General features: G+C 39.7%; 1 protein-coding gene across 1 annotated transcript in view; it reads left to right on the top strand.

Moving 5' to 3' along the window:
• Positions 1-3,840: 3,840 nt before the first annotated feature.
• Positions 3,841-20,768, top strand: part of LOC125296745 (GTPase IMAP family member 8-like) — a 32,916-nt gene continuing 15,988 nt past the window's right edge. Inside the window, 5 exon segments of the mRNA XM_048246820.1 lie at positions 3,841-3,885; positions 4,211-4,270; positions 5,613-6,242; positions 6,334-6,375; positions 6,463-6,507. Coding sequence (XP_048102777.1) covers positions 3,846-3,885; positions 4,211-4,270; positions 5,613-6,242; positions 6,334-6,375; positions 6,463-6,507 — 817 coding nt within the window. The 5' untranslated portion in view covers positions 3,841-3,845.

Genomic DNA, 20,768 nt, shown 5'->3' with positions numbered 1-20,768 from the left:
TTACTGGGAAAAATATTTTTCCGATGCCCATGAATGTAAGAGGTGATATGCCGCATCAGTAGCAGGTTCAGCTGTCACTTAGGTTAGTCAAGGAATCTTACTATGTCGTTACATAGTCATAACTATGGACATGATGACTGCATTGCTCGATCGTTTCTTTTTGCAAACAAATCAAAACACAAAGGAAAAAGTTTTTGTTTCTGTGGCTGAGACCGCGTCTGCTCTGTAATGGGCTAAGGGCTTTCTGGATATGCCAACGGGGTAATCTGAGGTGAGTGACTCCCCGCAAAAACACAGAGTTTATAATGTTTTGCCACACTATTTGAGTTAAACAAGCACAGTGGTGTCTCGTAAGGAACCAGCTCATGTTCCATAGGTGTTTAGAGGTCCAAAACACACTTTTAAAAGCTTGCTCCCATAGGTTAGCTTTATAGCTAATTTTAAAGCGCTGCAGCCACAGCAGATCTCCGGTTTGATAGAATCAAATTTTGTTGGGTTTTTTGCTTACCCCAACACACCCTAAGGAACACAATTTTGGAGTTAAAAATGGCCGGATTTCCTCTTTAAGACGGCTGCAGGCGGCAACATCAAGTTGAATCCCCCTAAACCTCAATAACTTCAGCCTTACCATCGACGACACCACAGTCACAGCCTCCACCCATGTCAAAAGCCTACTGTAGGTGTCCTCCTTGACTCCACCCTCTCATTTGAATCTCACATCAACAAAACCCGGCAATCATCATTCTCCCATCTCAAAAACATAGCACGGATTCATCCACTCCTCTCCCGCTCTGACACTGAGCGTGTAATACATGCCCTCATCTCCTCCTGCCTAGACTACTGCAATGCCCTCTTCAGTGGACTCCACTCTCACTCTCAACAGGCTTCAACATGTCCAAAATTCAGCTGCGCAGTTGTTTACATCTACCCATTCCAGGCATCGCATCACCCCTGTGTTGCAAGACCTCTTTTTCTTCTTATTACAGTGCATGAAAATGCACTGTACTGTTCTTCCAAGGCAACAACAACAACAACTTATTATTATTATTCCGCTTACCACTTTTTCCGTACGCAATTTCTCTTGAACAGTTTAACTTAGAAACTTCGTTCAAACTTTGTAACATAGGTCTTCAAACGGACCAAGCTGCTATGTCTTTTCAACTTTGAAACTTTTATACTTTTTAAACTATTAAAGAAAAACTTTTAAAAATCCCCCATAGACTTAACATTGCCGACAGACATCATAATATGGCCATTAAGCAATTAGAATCCTATGGCAGGTGTTCAGGCCACCTGCAGCCTCAGGCTTTAAGCATACAATCTGGGTCAATTAAGACTACACATCCTATTCAACTGTTTCCTCTGCCCAAAACTGTTTCAAAATAAAAGTCCTCACTACAATAATCCACTGTTAAACAATGTAACCCATTAAACTACTGAACTTTTTACATTCAACTTTTAAACGGTGTACTTTTAAACTATCATTAAACTATCTATCTATTAAACTAGCTGTCTATCAACAACTTTTAAACTATCTACATTCAACTTTTAAACTATAAACAGTCTACTTTTAAACTATTATTAAACTATCTATTAACAACTGTTAATCTCCATTCAACTTTTAAACTGTCTACTTCTAAACTATCAACTTTTATTAAGCTATGCTATGTCTGTCCTAGCTTCATTTTCATGCACTCGTAATTCCCTGGAATTACATTCTCTAGTTATTATTATTATTATTATTATTATTATTATTATTGACAAATGAGTAGAGGCCATGCCACAAGACACAGGAAGTAACAAAGGCAACAGGAAGTAAACAAGAGAACACATGTCAAACTACAAACTAAGAATCCCAAACTAAAACACAAACCCCAAACTGTGACATCTTCAGCTTCCACAGTTCACAATCTGGAACACAGTCCGGTGGGCGTTTCCACACCAGAGCGCCAAGTTATGACCGTGCACTGGCATGCGCAGAGCTGATGTTTTTTTGTTTTTTTTGTCTGTGCCTTTGTTGCAGATGTTTTTTCAGGAACTTGTCTCTTCAAATTAGGGGAAAATCCACATCACCTGGTGGCTCCACAATCTGCACAACGGTCATAGCTCTCATACTGCTTTTTTTATATAGATAAAAGCCTATTTTCAATCTGGTATTTTTAGTGTTACAAAATCCTTTTTTTTGGATGACTGGGGATCTTTTCTTTCTCTCTCTTTTCCCCTTTCAGGTAAGCAGATTTTACGTTCACTTTCAACTTTCAGTCTTGATTTAAACCTTAAACTAAAACAACAGCAAGACTGCATCGAGAAACAACTGACACTTAAAACAGTAAAGTGTATTTTGCATAGGAATGAAATTTGCATCTCCTTCCAGCAGATCAGGTCAGATTCCGTGGCATAAAATACTTGTACACTAGGCTGATAAACGTGGATATGTGAGATGTCAAGATGTCTGGAATATCAGATTTCACGAAATGAGATGTACTGCTGTTCCACATAACTTCAAAAGGTGTTCTGAACCCCTTAATCCTTTAAAAATGTGCTGCCTATTTTCATCAGACAAACTCATAAGTTGCAGAAATCTTTCTTAGTTTTAAATAGTTATTTGTTGCTGTTCTCTAAAAACATCTGTTAATCATGTTTGTAGTAGCAGCAATAGTTGATAATAAGCAACAGTGGTAGACTAGTCATAAAGGTGAGGTTGGGGGGGGGGGGGGTAGCTACTTTAGCTCCAGCCAATCTGTTTCACCCCCAACAATGGCTATATCTGTCAAACACAATTGCTAAATTGACAAGTGCAATGTGTTTAGCAATGAACAGAAACGAGATTGATACTCTATTTAGAAACACACAGCTGATCTCCCGCAACAGAGTTAATGTGAATGTGTTTATGTTGTTGGGATTTTCGGAAGAAACAATACTTTAGAGAAAGTGCGTGTATGAATTTTATAATATACTGCAGGTAACAAGTATGGAATGTTTTTTGTGACAAAATTAAATAAATAAATAAAATATGAAATAAATAAATAAATTATAAAAGTTTAAATACATAAATGAAAAGTGAAATAAATAAATAAAATGTGAAATAAATACATAAAAGATTATATATATTGACATTCCATACGGTATTGTAATGCACCATGAAATAGATAAATACGTCAGTCAAGGCGGGACCTGGGCAGGACCTAGCTTCTGATTTGTTGCTGCCTAAAAAACACGATAGCTCTGGAAGTGATCCAGCACGGACTGGTTAGAACCTGTGAACCACACTGGACTAAGAACACAGCTCAGACTTGTATCAATAGTCATAACACACAAAAAACAACAAGGATTTCATTCTAAATTCATACTTTTGGGAAGATATCAGGCATGGAAATGTCATGTCATTTGATAGGCCTGTTGGCTGTGATATCCCTTGCAAGGGTTGATAGACATGCTACATGTGCACGTCTAGCGCTAACAGTTAGTACAAGTGTTAACACTAGTGAATTGTTTTTGGAGTGTGTGTATGTGCCAAATTGAAAAGACTAGCCAAGTACAGTACACCTTCATTTCTGCCATAATAGGTAGTGTACCCATTTGGAGATGACAATGCCATGTCTACCCATAACCACTAGGGCAAAAAGAATGAATAGCACAAAGCACTCTGTGTTTGATAAGACTTGTCAAAACCTGTAACATACTTCCATCAATGTATGACTGTGTAATTCTTCCGTTGTGTTAACATCCAAATAAAATCATTAAAATGTCTGTGTTTGTGTGTGTGTGTGTATGAATGAGAGAGTTTTAGCGTAAGTGAACATAATACGTCTTTTTATTCTTCCCTCCAGGTGAAGTAGTCCTTAATGTTTGCAGCAGAGCTCAGTATGGCGACTGCAGAAACTGGTGAGTCCAGTCATTATTTATTAACCCAAAGAACACACTGTTCTCTTAGACATTCCTTCTGTGGATTAATCAGAAGCTTTATTGCACTATGCCAGTTATCATTGGAGTCATGGAGGTGGTATATCCTTCTACCTGCACTCACAGTGCAACATCATTGCTTTAGTCCACATGTCAAAGTCAAGACCCATGGAATGATTATATCCAGCCTGCAAGATGTTTTTGATTTTGTATTAATCCGACCCAGTTTAGTGGCGACCTGTTACCTCAACTTAAGAACACCACTGTATACATGTGCAGCTGATTAGTCTTTCCATTTTTTGTGCAGGAGATGAAGATGATCTAAACTCCCAGCGCAGCCACAGCCCTGATGGCAATCGCCCTAACTGTGAGTCTGAATAAGAACTTGTACAAGATTTTACATACAGCGCCCTGCACATTCATTGGCACCCCTGATGCTGATGAAAAATACAACTGTGAAAGGAAGCATAGTGGACCATGACAAAGGGTCCTATGTTCCCAGGGCCCTATGTTCCCAAAGTTCTACGTTCCCCAACTCTATAAAGTATACTGGTCAAAAAATGAAGGGGACGCTTCAATCATACACTGGATCGGTACTGGATCGGTACTCTGACACTGTTTGGCTCTGAGCTCAAGTAAAACTTTTGAGGCGAGTGTTTTATTTTGCAAGAACTGTCAGACATTCTGTGAATGTAGTTTGAGAATGGAGAAAAGGGTGGAAGGTTTCAAAAAATGTGTTTTAACAATTGTGGAAAACTGTAAGTGTTCCCTTAATTTTTTTGAGCAGTATATATAATAGGTACCTATTATAAAGCTTTAACCTATTATGGCAAGGAATTAGTGTAATTTATAGAGAAAGAGCAAAAATGATAGAATGAAGCTACTAAATGGTATCTGGGGGAAAGTGAGTGTACTGTATGTAATGGCATGTCTGTGTGGATGCAGTGGAAGCATCAGTAGGCTATGTTAGATATATGGGGGAGACAATAAGAGAGAAATAGTGAGGAAGAAGTAACGTTAAGTAGAGAGAGAGAGGGAGAAAGAAAGCAATGTGCCAGTACAAGGAGAACATAAAATGTGTGCCTACAAGGCAAGAAAAGTGCCTAAAGAGGAAGAGAGGAACCTTTTTTATAGCCACACTCCAAAAGTATATTCAATAATGTTTCAACCTAACCAGGCCCAACCCTGCCCATGCACTGACAGGAGAGGACTTGAAGGGGGCACAGGGGCTCTTAACAAACCCTATGCATACACGCATAACATAAAATGCACAACATGTTTGCATATAGTTACACATGATAGTTATGTGCTAGCAGGAGTCATAATGATATAACACAATATATAAAACACAAACCGACAGAAGACCATGTCAGCTGCCACACCCAAGCCACACTGCCTGTCTCTTACCCTTGAGGCGTGGGAGATACAACAGTGCATGTAAAAGGCACATTTCTTAAAAATATGTTGGTTAAGGATTTCTAGACACCGGAACTCCAGCCCACGTGACATGGCATGCAAGTATCCCCACAAGGCTGATAAGGAATATCACACATGCACATACAGTACTAACACACACACACACACACACACACACACACACACACACACACACACATACACACACAGGGATACTGACATTGTGCACAAGTTTGTAAAGTGTGTTGCCACTCAGTGATACTGATTGATAATATGAATAATTCTCATTTCAGTCTCTGAGCTGAGGATTGTTCTACTGGGGAACAGCTGGGCTGAAAGGAGTTCAGTGGGGAACTTTATTCTGGGAAAGACTGTGTACAAACCCGATGAGCAAGTACAGTGCTGTTTGCCAGCCAAAGAAAAGCTGAAGGAGAAAGAAATACTTTTCATCAACACCCCAGATCTTCTGCATCCAGACATCTCTGAAGACAAACTGAGACAGTTGAAAGACCACTGTGTGATGCTCTCTGATCCTGGACCTCATTTGTTCCTGCTGGTTCTACAGCCTGAAGAGTTCACTGAGCAACACAAACTGAGGCTTGAATTCTTCCTTAAATTATTCAGTGATCGATCATTTCATCATTCTTTGGTACTGATATCAACATTCAGAGAGAAGAGCTCAGGTCTCGTAGGAAAATACTTGCAACATCCACTGATAGGACAAATGATCAGAAAATGTAACAAATGGTTGTTGTGGCAGAAGAACGTCAGACATCTAGAGCTATTCACGATGATGGACCTAATTGTAAAGGAGAATGATGGAAATCATGTGAAACCTATGGATGCAACGTTTTATTCACAGAAGACTTATGAAAGCCTGAAACAAGGGGAAGTCGGCAATGCTGGCTGGTATCCAGTTCTTGGTAAGTTGAAGAACAATTTTTGTGAATTTATGAATAAACAAACGCTTGAACATAAAGTTGAAAGAAATCTGAGTTATAAATATTGTTACAGGGCTGAAATCAATCATGGATTCAGCAAAGGGCATTATGGGATGTAAGTAAACTTACAAATTATCATCTTAGGTAGTTACATGCATAGAACATGAAGTGAATGTCCTGTGATGGTTTTGTGTTTTAACAGGGGCCAAGCCCACATACACACCAGTGGGGAGTACAGTCAACCAGTGTAAGTAAATCTGGCAAGTTTATTGCACATGTTTCAATGAAGTTGTCAGGGGCTATTAACCAAAAACTATCAAGTGCAAGACTACTTGAAGTAGTCAAAGTAAATATAAACTGGGAGTAGTTTAGACGTCCTTGTATAATGACACAGAATCCTTATCAAGGCTCTCAGGGCCCAAGTTTGAGAATTGAATCTCCCTGCGATAATGTGGAGTGTATGCGGACTGTGGGTAGTGGGGCTATGTGGCTGACGGACGCAAAATGTGTCCAAATTCACACCCATTAGTCTCTGTTGAATTGCTCACGGAGTACTTATCACACATAAATCACACAGATATCACGTGAAAGAACAGAACGTGAGCTTTCCCTTGATATTAGCAGCTAGGTGTTGTGATAAACGGTTCGCGAGAAAATTAACGTTGGATATACATGCCATTTAATCATATTTCCATTGTGCACACAGCGCTTTGTCTATCTCCACACCCATTACTCTCGGTGGTATCTCATGAACACTTGGGTCAAAACATAGCATACCATATATCAAAATACACAGCAGACCTTACAGAACACGGGGATATGAAGCATCACTCTGTACAGTAAGCGGATCGCGAGTAATCCGGTTTTGAAATTGCAGCAAAATTCTACATGTTATCCAACTTTGGGCTGAAATTCTAATATATTCTAATAGCAGCCCAAAATAATAAACTTGCTTTCCAAATCAAAGAATCGAAAGTTGGTCATGTCATACACAGATCAACTGTGCTTTTGAATATATATTTCTACCAGCATGCTTCAGGTGGCATGGATACAGACACAAAGTCAGTGGCGGTTTTAGGTACGGGCGAACCGGGCGGTCGCCTGGGGCGGCATCTTGTAGGGGGCGGCACAAGCGCTTAAAAAAAAAAAAAAAATAATAATAATAATAAACGTCGCAAAACGATTTTCTATTATCCATCACTTGTGTGAGGAATTAGGGAATTGGCGCCCCTGTTGCTCAGAAGGTAGGTCTACTGCACTGTGCAGAGGAAGGGGCGAAGGGAGGGGTTTGCGGGGGGCAGTTCACCTCTGGGTCTTCTTAATGAAACGGGAAAGGGGGGATGAATGGGGATCCACTGTATAGTAGCCTACAACAGTCTATTAGTGGGCTAAAATCAGTCACACCTTGACTTTCTTCCAAACAACGCACATCTCATAATGTTATGAATGCAGACCTATGATTCCTGCACATTTAATTAACTGTGTGAAATGGCTAATAAAAATAGGTGACAAAACGATTAAGAGGTCACCCAGGTGAATTGGTTTGGTCTTGACTGTGGTCGCGAGTGGATCATGGGAATTTGTGGATTGTTGTCGACTGTCGAGTGCCAAACACGATGGACTGAAAGCGGTCAAAGCTATCAGGTGCCCAGTTCCGAAAAAAAAAAAAAGAAAAGTAGAAGAGGAGAGGGATCTCGCCCGGGGAGTAATTGAGTCTAGAACCGCCACTGCACAAAGTATTTTTCCCTAATATAAAGGCTGACCTAAGATATATGTAAGCATGATCACATCATACTTTCCCAGGTATGGGTTGGCTACACTGTCTTGAAAACGATATAGCCTAGCATATGAAGAGCTCTTTTCCAAAACGCTATAAATCCATTTTTGTAAACATTAATAATCCATGTTATTTAATTGTGTTTTTCAGGTAATATAAATAAAAGTGCAGTTGTGTTGTTTTGATTGAGTAAATAACAATTACCCAATTACAGATCCGAAAACAAAATAATCATTTCATTTAAAAAATGAATTGGGCAATTCCATGCAAAGGTTATCCTTACCATGGAAAAAAAAAAGTTGTGCATACGCAAATAGAACTGTTGTTAAAATTTTCATTTAGGTCTATATTTTATTGTTTGTAACTGATCTGATTGAATTTGATGGAGAATGACACTCTTTTTACAAAGTCAAAGTCAGCTTTATTGTCAATTTCTTCACATGTTCCAGACATACAAAGAGATCGAAATTACATTTCTCACTATCCCACGGTGAAGACAAGACATATTTTACCAATTTAAGTCCACAGACAAACATAACATTCAAGTAAACAAAAAAAGTAAGTAAATAAGTAAATAAGAGGGCACATATTGTGGCGATCAAACCTGACCCCTATAATAAAGTAATTTTAATGAAAACATGGCAGCTACATACGGAAGATGGTCAGCGTCTATAAATAACAGCCCAGGTAGCGCTGTCTCCGCCTCTCGTTTCCTTCTCACCGGTGTTTCGGCTGCTGTGTGTTTGGTTCGCTGGTGTTGCCCTGCGTAAGCTGAACGTGACGACAGGTAGAGTGTTTTGCCTTGTGAGAGCGGGCCTGGTTTGGTCCTTGTCTCGACGCTCCGTGAGTATTGCCTCAGCCTCAAAGAACTGTCTTTCCATTGTTCGGCAGGTTGATATCTCCACCGAGTAGTTCAGAGTTTTGTGCGTGTTTGGTCTAGTCCAAACCGAGCTCCGTGATCACTTTGCAATAACGAACTGTTTTATCATTGTTCAGCAAGCGATCACGGCAGCAAAGTTGTTGTTCCTGGCCTGTCGGCCTGTCTTGCCCCATTCGTTCCGTGATCTCCTTGCGCTGTAACTGTCTTATCATTGTTTGCAGGAGTCACGCAACGTGGGTAAGCTAGTAGTTTTGTGCGAGTTGTTTGGCCCTTTGGTGTGCACTCCATTCGCTCCGTGATCTCCTTGCATTAGAACTGTTTTACCATTGTTTGCAGGAGACACGCGACAGTAGCGAGGTTGTAGCAGCTGGCCCACTTCTCTGTGTTGTCCTGTGCTCTTTAAAAGCGCTCTTGTTGTTTAGTCGTGAGCGGCGCGAGTTTAAGTTGAATATAGATTACATAGGCTACTGGGGAGGGTTTCCTTGGGGGTTTTCCTGGGGATTATTATTTTGTCTTTTGGGGATATTTTTATTTCTACATTTTCCTTTCCTCCGGCGCCGGCCTGCCTTTATTGTAATCTAATCTAAACTGTAAACTGAAAGCAATCACGTTTGTGCTCTAGTTTTGGAGAGCTCTTCTTTTTGTTAAGTGATTTTGCTATTTAATGTCATTTTGTTTATTGGTTTATCCACACTGGGAGCTTTGAAGCAGTCGGCTATGTTATAGTAGCCAATTAGTTATAGCCTAACTAAAAGGTCTTGTTTGTGCTGCACTTGAGTAGCTTGTAAAAGCAGCATAATTTGTTGAACCTGTTTGAATTTATTGTGGCCTTAGGCCGAAGAGGTCTTTTTTGACCGAAGATACTTTTCGTTTTGGACCTTTTTTGCGTCTTGCCTTTTGCATTTTTTGTCGAGGCTACCGCCTACCGCCTCCTAGTGGCCTGACCTAAAAATAGGCTGAATGGACTGCTACTGCTGTTGTGGTGATTTGTTTGCTTGTGTGGTGTTCTTGTGTGTCCTGAACAATATATTCCACTTTTGAACACACCTGTTTGCATTTCTTGAAGTCTTTTAGTTAGAGTTAAAATCATTTAATGTTTTGTGGTGCTTTATAAAGCCATTTAGTTATTATTTCTTAACTTTAGTTTATCTTCACTCTGTCTGAGTGGTGGTGGATAAATCCACCTGGCGCCCAACCGTTAAGCTACCCCACTACCGCCACAATAAAAATAAAAAATAAGAGCAGCAAAATTTGGTTGCAAAATTTACATCATAAATATGGTGTGCAACCATACAGAAACAACTTTTTTTACATAGTAATATTATACATATTTCAAAAGTGGATAAATGGACCCAATGTTCAAACAAATTGTGTCATTTGACAAATTCCAGATTGACAAGGGAATGGTAGAGCAATGTCTATGCTCAGCTTGCCTTTAAGAGCACAACTCCTTACATTTGTAAGGCTTTTGTTTTTAAGTCAGCAAGTTCCATGGCCATGTCACATCCATAACGCTTTATAGGAAAAGTTTATGCTACACATACAGTGTTGATGCGACAATGTCCATAGTGTCTGTGCAAAGCTGATTTATATCAATGTAAAGTGTGATGACCAAATTGTGCCCCTTTCTTACTTTTAAAACCTTTAATGGTGTGCTATGGATGTGACGCTATGGATGTTACATAATGTGAATTTACAAGACTGGGGACTTTATTACACCTCAAAGCCGATAAAACGTCTGTTCTGGTGCCATGTCAGTTTCAACGATTTCAACTTAGTGTTTACAACTGACATTTCAAAGATTATTAGGTTGATCAAAACCACAGGGAGGCCTTGCCTAACCATTAGCAAAACAAACATAATATTAAAATACCTCCAGTGATTAGCCCAGCCATAGCCTATTTTCAAGTGGCCTAATAACTAAAAATCTGAGCGATTATCTTCCTGTAAACTGTCATACTAATGTTGTCCAGTAACTGGATTATCGGTTAGCTGGTGAAGATGGCTGACTTTGCAGCTGAGTTAACATAGCAACCTCCTTCTGTTGCAGATCTGTTCAGCCTGCTGTTCACGCCTGCTTAACACAGTTTAATTTTTAAATGTGACGATATGACAGCATTTGAAGTGTCAGGTCCTCTATAGCTAATACCTACAGAGTAACATGAGTAAGGGCAGCAATAAACTAGATAAAACGCGCATAGCGGTACAAAAAAATATGACCGCCTCTCAGTCCTGCATATTCTCTTCGCAAAAATAAATCACGCTTGTCAATTTGTCTCCATCTCCTACTCCTGCAACTCATGTGCATGTAAATGAGTGTGTGCATACGTGAGTTTGCTTTTTTGTTTATAAGAGGTGTGTGTGTGTGCATGTGCGTATCGTGCCTGTGTTTGTGTGTTTATGTGTGTGTGTGTGCGTGATGTGTTTGCATGCCCACACGCGATATGCGCGCCTGTGTGTTTATGTGTCTGCATTCATGTGAGTGGGTGTTTGTGCATGTGTGTGTGTCTGTGTGTGTGTGCTTGCCTGTCTGTATGTGTTTATGTGCGTGTGTGCTTGCCTTTCTGTATGTGTGTGTGTGTGTGTGTGTGTGTGCGTAATGCGTGGTGTGTGCATGTCGTGTGTGCGCAAGCGTGTGTGTGCAAGGCAGGTGATAACGCGTCGCAGGTGCATGTACTTTATGTGTGCAAATCACAAATGAGTGGGTATGGGTTAGGTTCATCTTGGGCTCTTGAGACTAACATACCATAAATATTTTGTCATCTTGGGTGCAACGGTTCAGGTAGGGCTAGCTATTTAGGGGAGTGGCCACCAAGTTTCATGTTCCCTTGTGTTTCAGTAACCTGGGAATCACTGACCAAAATTGATGACGGTAAAAGAAAAAAAATTTCTTTTTTTATATTTTTAAATGACGGTTGTCCTGATTCTTCCTGTGGATCTTAGTGGGCACTGAGGAAGCAATAATTTCATCGCTAGCTTTTCATGATTACCATTTCAATTGTTTCATATCAAAATTCACTACTTAATTATGTGTTTTATGTAGTTTGTTGAGGACTGGTTCAGACACGTCACATCCATAACGTGAAACAGTCACATCCATAACGACAGTTTTTCCTACATAATGCATTACAAAATGGATGATAGTTTCAAAACACACTTTTGTGTTCATTCAAGTCTCCTTCATGGTACATATATCATAGTTTCGCAGTTTCCTTTAAAATTCAGAGTTTGTAGAAAAACCTGTAATCTCTCACAAAAAGAGTGTCCATTTCATGTCACATCCATAACGCTTGATAAAATGCCTTGTATTCTTAGGATGAAATTGATTATATGAAATCTGAGGATTTCTCAGTATTCAGAGGACAGAGGTTACATTAAAAGTTATGCAAATTAATTCACTGATACTAATTTTGCCCCCACTCTAAGGCATTTTGTTTACAAATATGAGTCCAATTGTCACATCCATAACGCTGGAATTGCCCAATTATGAACATGCATTAAAATGGAGAATATAGCGTTTTGGAGCCAAACTCTTCTTATGTGGCCCTAATATATTATATGTGATATATTACTATTAATTATGACCGCCGCTAGCGAAGGGATTGTCAAAGTGTTTCCCCCCCCCCCCCCCCCGTCATCTACTTCCTGAAATTTTGGTCAACGATACCCGGGACACCGAACCACCGGGGCACATGAAATTTGGTGGGTATGTAGCCCCACTAGACTTTTACGGAAAAATTTTGTTTGGTCCCCGGGGACCACACATAATTACAAATTCAGTAGGATTAAAGGAAAACCAAATATTCATCATAATAATAATTTGGCTGCATTTCCAGTATTGGCGTCACGTAGTCGTTTGTCCACTAGATGGCGCATCGTTGCAGTGAGACGTAATTATGACCGCCGCGCAGCCCAAATTTCCGTCAATGATTCCCGGCACACTGAAAGACCGGGGTACACGAAACTTGGTGGACATGTAACCCCACATGGATAGCATGGAACCATCGTTTTTCGTTTTGATCTGTAGCCCCCGCTGAATTGGACCCCGAAAGGAGGGTAGGGGCAGACACAGTTTTCTGTGAATATCTCGAAAACCGTGAGAGTTTAGGAAGACCTTTTTTTTTGTATGTTGATCTCAAGGGGCCATGTCAACCCATTCCATAACCACTCATTTCATGTATAAGCCACCTAGTTAAACACAAAAAAGTAAAATGAGGTGGTGTAATTGAAGGTATCTGTGACCTAACATAGTCAAAACTGCACTTAAATTGGAAGTGTAGGATCATTATGACACCCCCTGTATGCATGCCAAGTTTTGTGGAATTCCGTTCATGGGGGCCACACAATAAATTAATTTATGTTACTATACACCAACTGGCCTGTAGGTGGCCGGAGACAGTTTTCTGTGAATATCTCGAGAACCGTGGGGGCCTAGGAGGTCCACCTTTTTTTGTATGTTGGTCTTAAGGGGCATGTCAACCCATCCCATTACCACTTATTTCATGTATAGCGCTAGTTAAAAAATTAAAAAAAGCAAAAAATTAGGTGTTTGCATCTCAATATCTCTGTCTGACAAGGTCAAAACTGCACGAAATTAAAAGTGTAGGATCATTATGACACCCCCCTGAATGCATGCCAAGTTTTGTGTACTTTCGTTCATGGGGGCCTTACAATAAAATAATTTATGTGTACATTTTAGTGGCGATACACCAACAAAGATTCGGGACACTGAAAGACCGGGGTACACAAAAACTTGGTGGGCATGTACCCCCACATGGATAGCATGGAACCGTCATTTTTCGTTTTGATCTGCAGCCCAGCTGGACTGGACCCCAAAGGAGGTGGGGGCGAACACAGTTGGTCTCAAGGGCCCACATCAACCTGGCTCATAATCACTCATTTGTGATTTGCCCCCGTAAAAAATGAAAATGCAATATTATTCTGCTTTTAAGCCCCTATCTTCAGTTAAGATGTTCAGAACTGCATCAAATTTTATGTGTATGATTGACCTGGCATTCTCTGGGGGGTCTGGGGGTATGCCAAGTTCGTAGAATTTCATCCATGGGGGGCTAAAAAATTAGGTTATGTGTACATTTAGTGACTGTACACTCATTGGCCTGTAAATGGCGGTGCACACATATAAACATGCACACACACAGGCACCCACATACTATCGGTATTAGAACGGCCGATACATAATTACAAATTCAGTAGGATCAAAAAGAAAGCCAAAATATTCATCATCATCATCATGGCTGCATTTTCAGTATTGGCGATAAGTAGTCGATTTGTCCACTAGATATAGCATTGTTTCAGTGAGATGTAATTTTGTTGGAAGTTAAAAGTGGGTTGGAAAAACAATGGACACTTCCTGCAAGGACTGTAATTTACCGCAGCGAACATCTAATAAGGACAGGATGATGTTCACATGAAGTGTAAGTGAGGATGAAGTGAGGGATGTTTATCGGACATGCTTGGTTTTTACTGCAGGATGCGTTAATCTTGTAATATCAATAAGGACCTAGGTAATGTTACCGTTAGCGTTGGTTGAGTGATGGAGGCCCATTTGATTGATTGCATTTGTAGAAAACTATAAATGCGGTTATACCAAGCAAATTGATAGCAGCGCTGTTTGTATCTTTCGACTGTCATTTATTGCACGCGTGCTACAAAATCATTCTGTGCAATGGAAGATTTACCAACGTTACACCCGGTCTAATACAGTTTAGCCTATACATGCATGGGAGACTGAGGCGCCTGTTTATTTTGTTTTAAGTGCGTGCAGGGTGTGAGAGGGGAATCGATGTGCTCTGATTCCAGTTTGGTAGTTGTAGTCTGTGAAAGTATCCAAACAATGACACCTTCATTTCATTATGGCTGCTTTAGCAACACACCTTAAGCTACTGTGTAGTGGGTCCCATTTAGAAGTGGCTACTTCATTCGCGCTTTCCTTGACTCATGGAGCTGCGTGAATGTTATTACAACTTTTCACACGATATGGCAGTTTAAGTCCGCTTGATACTGTAAGTCATTAAGCCATTGATTTCAAAGGAGATTTTATTTAGTGTCAGCATAGCCTATTGACAATTTATGTTGTAAATAGGCCTACCTTATAATCCTACCTGTAGCTTAGGGAAGCTAACAGCTTTCTATTAGGATCTAGTTTGTTAGTTACAGTTTTGTCATAACTCCCTAATGCATTTTTGCATTTAGAATAGCCAGAGCGTGTATATCTCAATCTGAAAATTAAACAATATCGGGTGCCTATGGACTAGGCTGGGTGAACCCAGCCTGATCTGCCCGCTATTTATTTTTTGATTTCTTAAAAGATTGAGCTTGGTCTGATGAAAGCCAGACTAGCCATGGACCTCAGTTACACAATGCAAGGGAACATGAATCGGCCTATATTTGCACTAACAATAACGGACAAAAGCTCTTCAACTTTGGCCCGTTAAAATGTGTATGAACAGTCTAGCAACGATTTCATCAAGGCCCATTTGGACGTGTCAGTTATTTGCACCACTGGTTAGATGTAAAACAGCATTTCGCTTCAGACTACTGTTACTTAATTTGTGCATTAACAATAACGCTTCAGACTACTGTTACTTAATTTGTGCATTGACAATAAAGTATTACATGAACTAAAGATGACTAAAATCTTATGTAGAAGAAGAAACATTCACAAAATCCATCCATCCAAAAATGACCTTTGTTTTTGATAGCTGCTGAAAAACGCATGGAACTGACAGAGATGTTTTTTGTTTATAAACACAAAAAAATAAATAAATAACATTATGCTGAGACCTTTGCTTTTCCCAAATACAATGTAGCCTACAGGTGTAAGTGACCTTTCATCAATCCAGTTGCAATGGATTAACTGTGATGACCTGCCCTACTTGTGATTGTTTAGAGATTTTAAAGGTTTTATAACAATGCTACATCTTCTTTGGCTATTCTACAATCTATTCACCTTTTAGCACCAGTAGGTTACTTTTCTGTGCAGCCACTTTTACACACACTCAGGCATGCCAAACAAGCATACACAAAAGTTTCAAGAGTGGGGGATGGAGTAAAGATGGAGACAAATTGAAGTGTGATTTATTTTCGCGGAATGGATGTACAGGACTGAGCGGCGGTCATATTTTGTACCGCTATGCGGTACATCTAGTTTTGTTGGAAGTTAATCTAAAGTGGGTTGGAAAGACTACGCTTCCTACAAGGACAAGACTGTACAGTAGTTTACCGCAGAGAACGTCTAATAAGGGTAGGATGATTTCTGCATGACATGTAATTCCCATTTCCTCTTGAAGCCAAAATAAATCTGAGAATGTTTATCGGACATGCTTTTTTACTGCAGGTAGGCTACGGTAACCCTATCAATAGCAGGTAAAATAATGTTAATGTTACCATTAGCATGGTTGAGTGATGGAGGCCGATTTGATTATTGATGTATTTATAGAAAGTCATAAATGCGTTTATAGGCTACCAAGCAAATTGATAACAGCACTAATTGTATCTTTCGACTGTCATCTCATTTGCTTATGACCATAACCTAGGCTACTAACAGGAGCTAAGTGAGTTAGCTGCTACGTGATGGTTTTCTAATGGAAAATATACAGGCTACCTGAAAGATAACCTGTCTATGATCATCCTAAACACATGGCACATTTCTGCTCAAAGTCTCAAAAAGCATCTGAGTCAACGTTCATTCCCAAACACCCATATAGGCTACTTCAATCCTCTATTTTCAAAGGTGATTCAAGTAAGGAAGAGCATGGCTCAAAGTAGGGTTGCCAACTTCCTCAACCCCAAATGAGGGACACTTCACTTCCAATGCGGACCCCCATTTTTTTTTTTTTTTTAAATAATAGCAATAATAATTATTATTATTATTTTATATATATACACACACAATTCAAATGGTAATAATGAAAAAGTCATTTTGTTTTGTTTTTATTTTATACACTTCTTAAGAAATACTACCGATTTGATGCTGATGGTGCACTGTCACTTTAAGAGCATTGTCTACACGGTATAATATTTTGCCAGCTCCATTCAAATATAGCCTATGGCTAGTCGTCCACAAACTCTAACATTGTTTGTGCCACATTTATTAACAATGATAAGTATATTAAGTTGGTATAAACAACCTTCATTCCTGTGGAAATAAAAGCTAATGTAATGATGCTAGCTTGATATTTTCTGTTTGCAATTAAAAGTGAATTATGAACCGTTAGCCACCTAGCTATCTCAGTGGAAAGTGTTTCAATTGGCATAGCCTATTCATGTAAATGCTTAGTTTAAGGGAAACAGATTATTGAAGACTCACCAATTCAATTCCATTACACAAAGGCAAAGACCACTCTTCATATTCTCACAGTCCAAACCACAGTGCCTGCAGCCTATGTCAAAGTGCCCTCACATTTTATAAATTGTGGTGCCCCTCTGTCCCTTGGTCTCGTGCGCACAGTGCGAAATGCGCGTGGTTGCGGCAGCACTGGACACTTTGTGCGTTTACAGTAGCCTAGTTACAGTAACAAGGCCGATGAGCTGTGACTGAAAATCGGGACTGGGGCTGTCCCTGACGGGACAAATCAAAATCACCCAAAACACGGGATGTCCCGCACAATTCGGGACGGTTGGCAACCCTAGCTCAAAGTAAAGTGAACTGAAACTACATAAATTCGTCAAAGTGAATAATTTGTGTCAACTCGCTGCAGTGTAGATTTATTAATGCACCCGTGACCTACATCTCCAAAATGCGTCAGCCTAATGTAATGCACATTTAAACCAGATGTTTTAGAGCGCACGTTGAGATGTATTCCGGGCAGGGCTGTACCTACACATATTTGTTGCACGTGCTACAAAAATCATTCTTTGCGATGGATGATTTACTACGAACTTTACACCTATGTCTATGGCTATACCGTGAGACTGAGGCGCTTTTTGTTTGTTCGAAGTGCGTGTTTAGGGTGTGAGAGGGGAGTCGATGTGCTTTGATTCCAACTTGGTAGTTGTAGTCTATGCGATTAAAAATATCTAAACAATGATAACGCTTTAATTATGGCTGCTTTAGCCACAGACCTTGAGCTACTGTACAGTGGGTTGGGTTCCATTTAGAAGTGTCCACTTCATTCACCCTTTCCGTGATTCACACAGCTATGTGAATGTATTGGCCTACTACTGATATGCACTACTGAACTATTAACTTTTCGCCAAGAGGTGGCAGCTTAAGTCCGCTTGATACTGTAAGCCATTGGTTCCCAAAGGAGATTTTCTTTGGGTCGCCAGCATAGCCTAGTGACAATTTGTGTTGTGTAATAGGCCTAGCATAGGGCCTACCTTATATAGCTTATAGTTTGTTAACAGCCACGGTTTTGTCCCTCTATGCATTTTTGCATTTAGAATAGCTCTGAAACCGGGGCGAACGTCGTCCAGAGGGGCCAGTCGTGGATATCTCGATCATAAAATTAAACAATATTTCTATGGGAGCCTACCATGGACTAGGCTGGGTGAAAATCAAAAGATTGCGTCAAAAGATTGAGCTTGGTCTGGCGAAAACCAGACCAACCATGGACCTCATAGTTGCAAAATGCAAGGCAACATAAATCAGCATATTATTTGCACAAAACAATAACGGACAGTAGCTCTTCAACTTGGCCCGTTAAAATGTGTATGAACAGACTCTTAGCGCGCATTTCATGAAGGCCCTTTTGGACATGTCAGTTATTTGCACCACTGGGTAAAACGGCATTTTGTTTTAGACTACTAGTATTTAATTTGTGCATTGACAATAAAGCGAATATCATATGAACTAGATGACTAAACTTATGAATATGTAGAAGAAGAAACATTCACAAAAATCCATTAAATGACCTCTCTTCTTGATAGCTATTGAAAACTGCATGGAACTGACAGGGATTGTTTTGTTTAATAATAAATAAATAAATACATTATGCTGCTACAGTACCTTCTGCTTTTCCCAAATACAATGTAGCCTACAGGTGTACCTTTCATCAGTCCAGTTGCAATGGATGGACTGTGATGAACTGCCCTACTTGTGATTGTTTAGAGATTTTAAAGGTTTTATAACAATGCTACAAATTTTTTGGCAAGTGCTACAAATCTATTCACCTTTGCAGCGCCAGTAGGCAACTTTGTGTGCAGAATGTGTGCAAACACACATTCCAAACAAGCATACACAAAAGTTTCAAGAGTGGGGGATGGAGTAGAAGATGGAGACAAATTCATTAATATGATTTATTTTCTCGGAATGGATGTACAGGACTGAGCGGCGGTCATATTTTGTACCGCTATGCGGTACATCTAGTTTAAATTTAATTTACAGAAACATTAAGCATTAATTAATCATTACTACATATGTTTAAGTTATCAGTAATAACTACACACAATTCATCATTTATTAAGCCTTTGTTACTCATTAGTTAATGGTTTGTTCATCATTAGTAATACATAATTTATCATCAGCAGTGTTGGGAGTAATGCGTTACAAAGTAAAGCGTTACTGTAATTCCACTACTTTTAGTGGTAACGAGCATGTAACGAAGTATTTTTGTAAATCAAGTAACGCAATTACAATTACTGAAATTTCAAAGAGTTCGTTATTTGCGTTACTCTGTTAATCTTGAATGAACGACTGCAGACAAGATGACAGATGCACATTTGCTGCTTCTGATCTAGCGTCTCCGACATTAGCTGTGTTTCCAGCGATTGTGTACATGTTTAGATTGCAGATGCATTCTTTACATTTAATAGGAGCCTCCTCACATTCCTCCTTATTTCGTATTTATGCTAAAACACACACGGGTGCATTAGGCTACAATGTAAATGGGCATCTTAAAAGCCTTTTCCTTTTCGTTTCCATCTCGTAAGGTCCACTACAGTAAAAAGCGCATTGTTGTTTATTTTATCTCTGCTCTTTTTAAGCCTATTGCGCAAAAGCTTCTTTATATCAATTTCTCATTAACGTATGCGCCAACAACACCAATAGGCCTACATACAGTAGCCTATATATAGCCTTGGCACAAGCAAGCACACGTTTAACTTCGAGAGGAAAATGCAGATTTCACTTACCAGATAAAGAAACCTCCAAATAGCCTACCGTTACATACTACAGCGACTTGAGTTATTTGCACAGTATGTTTACATCGGAATTGGCGTCCGTGGTGTTATGGATTCATTTGTCTGCGACAGAACATGCAACTTCTCTCTGGAACACCTTATCAGCCGAAGAGTAACCTTCTGCATAGTCGCGACAACCCCAAACCCTCGGATCGCATTAGAACTTATTTTGGTAGGTCAGCACTTGTGAAGCGCAGGCTTTTCCAAACTGGTGGTGCTTAAAATGCTATATAATACAACTGTGTTCAAAGCAGGATGAGGATAACCCTAAGGTTGTATGTGTGTGTGAGCAGACAATAACTGCTTTGAAAATAAGCCATTTAACATTGTTTCGCATTACATCCCATTGAACTCATTCCATGTAGCCTACAGAAGGATTGCAATAATAATGATAACTAGATGTACCGCAGAGCGGTAAAAAATATGACCGCCGCCCAGTCCAGCACATTTTTTCCACAAAAATAAATCACGCTGAAAGGACTATATGATTTTAACTGTCTCACTAAATTGCATTATCCACACTCAAGTACCAAAACATGATTAGTTCATAGATTTCACATGTAAAATTCATTTTATACAACCCCACCTCCATCTTGCCTGTTCGTAATTCTGAGAAATTCTTGAATTGTGTGCATGTGTGCATGTACATGTTTATGTTATGTGTGTGTGTGTGTGTGTGCGTGCTTGTGTGTGTGCCTGCGTATGTGCC

The sequence above is a fragment of the Alosa alosa genome, chromosome 6 (genome assembly GCF_017589495.1).
Source record: "Alosa alosa isolate M-15738 ecotype Scorff River chromosome 6, AALO_Geno_1.1, whole genome shotgun sequence".
In the NCBI taxonomy this organism is placed as follows: domain Eukaryota; kingdom Metazoa; phylum Chordata; class Actinopteri; order Clupeiformes; family Clupeidae; genus Alosa; species Alosa alosa.
The sequence above is the reverse complement of the archived record's forward strand: the minus strand, read 5'-3'. Positions and strand labels throughout refer to the sequence as shown.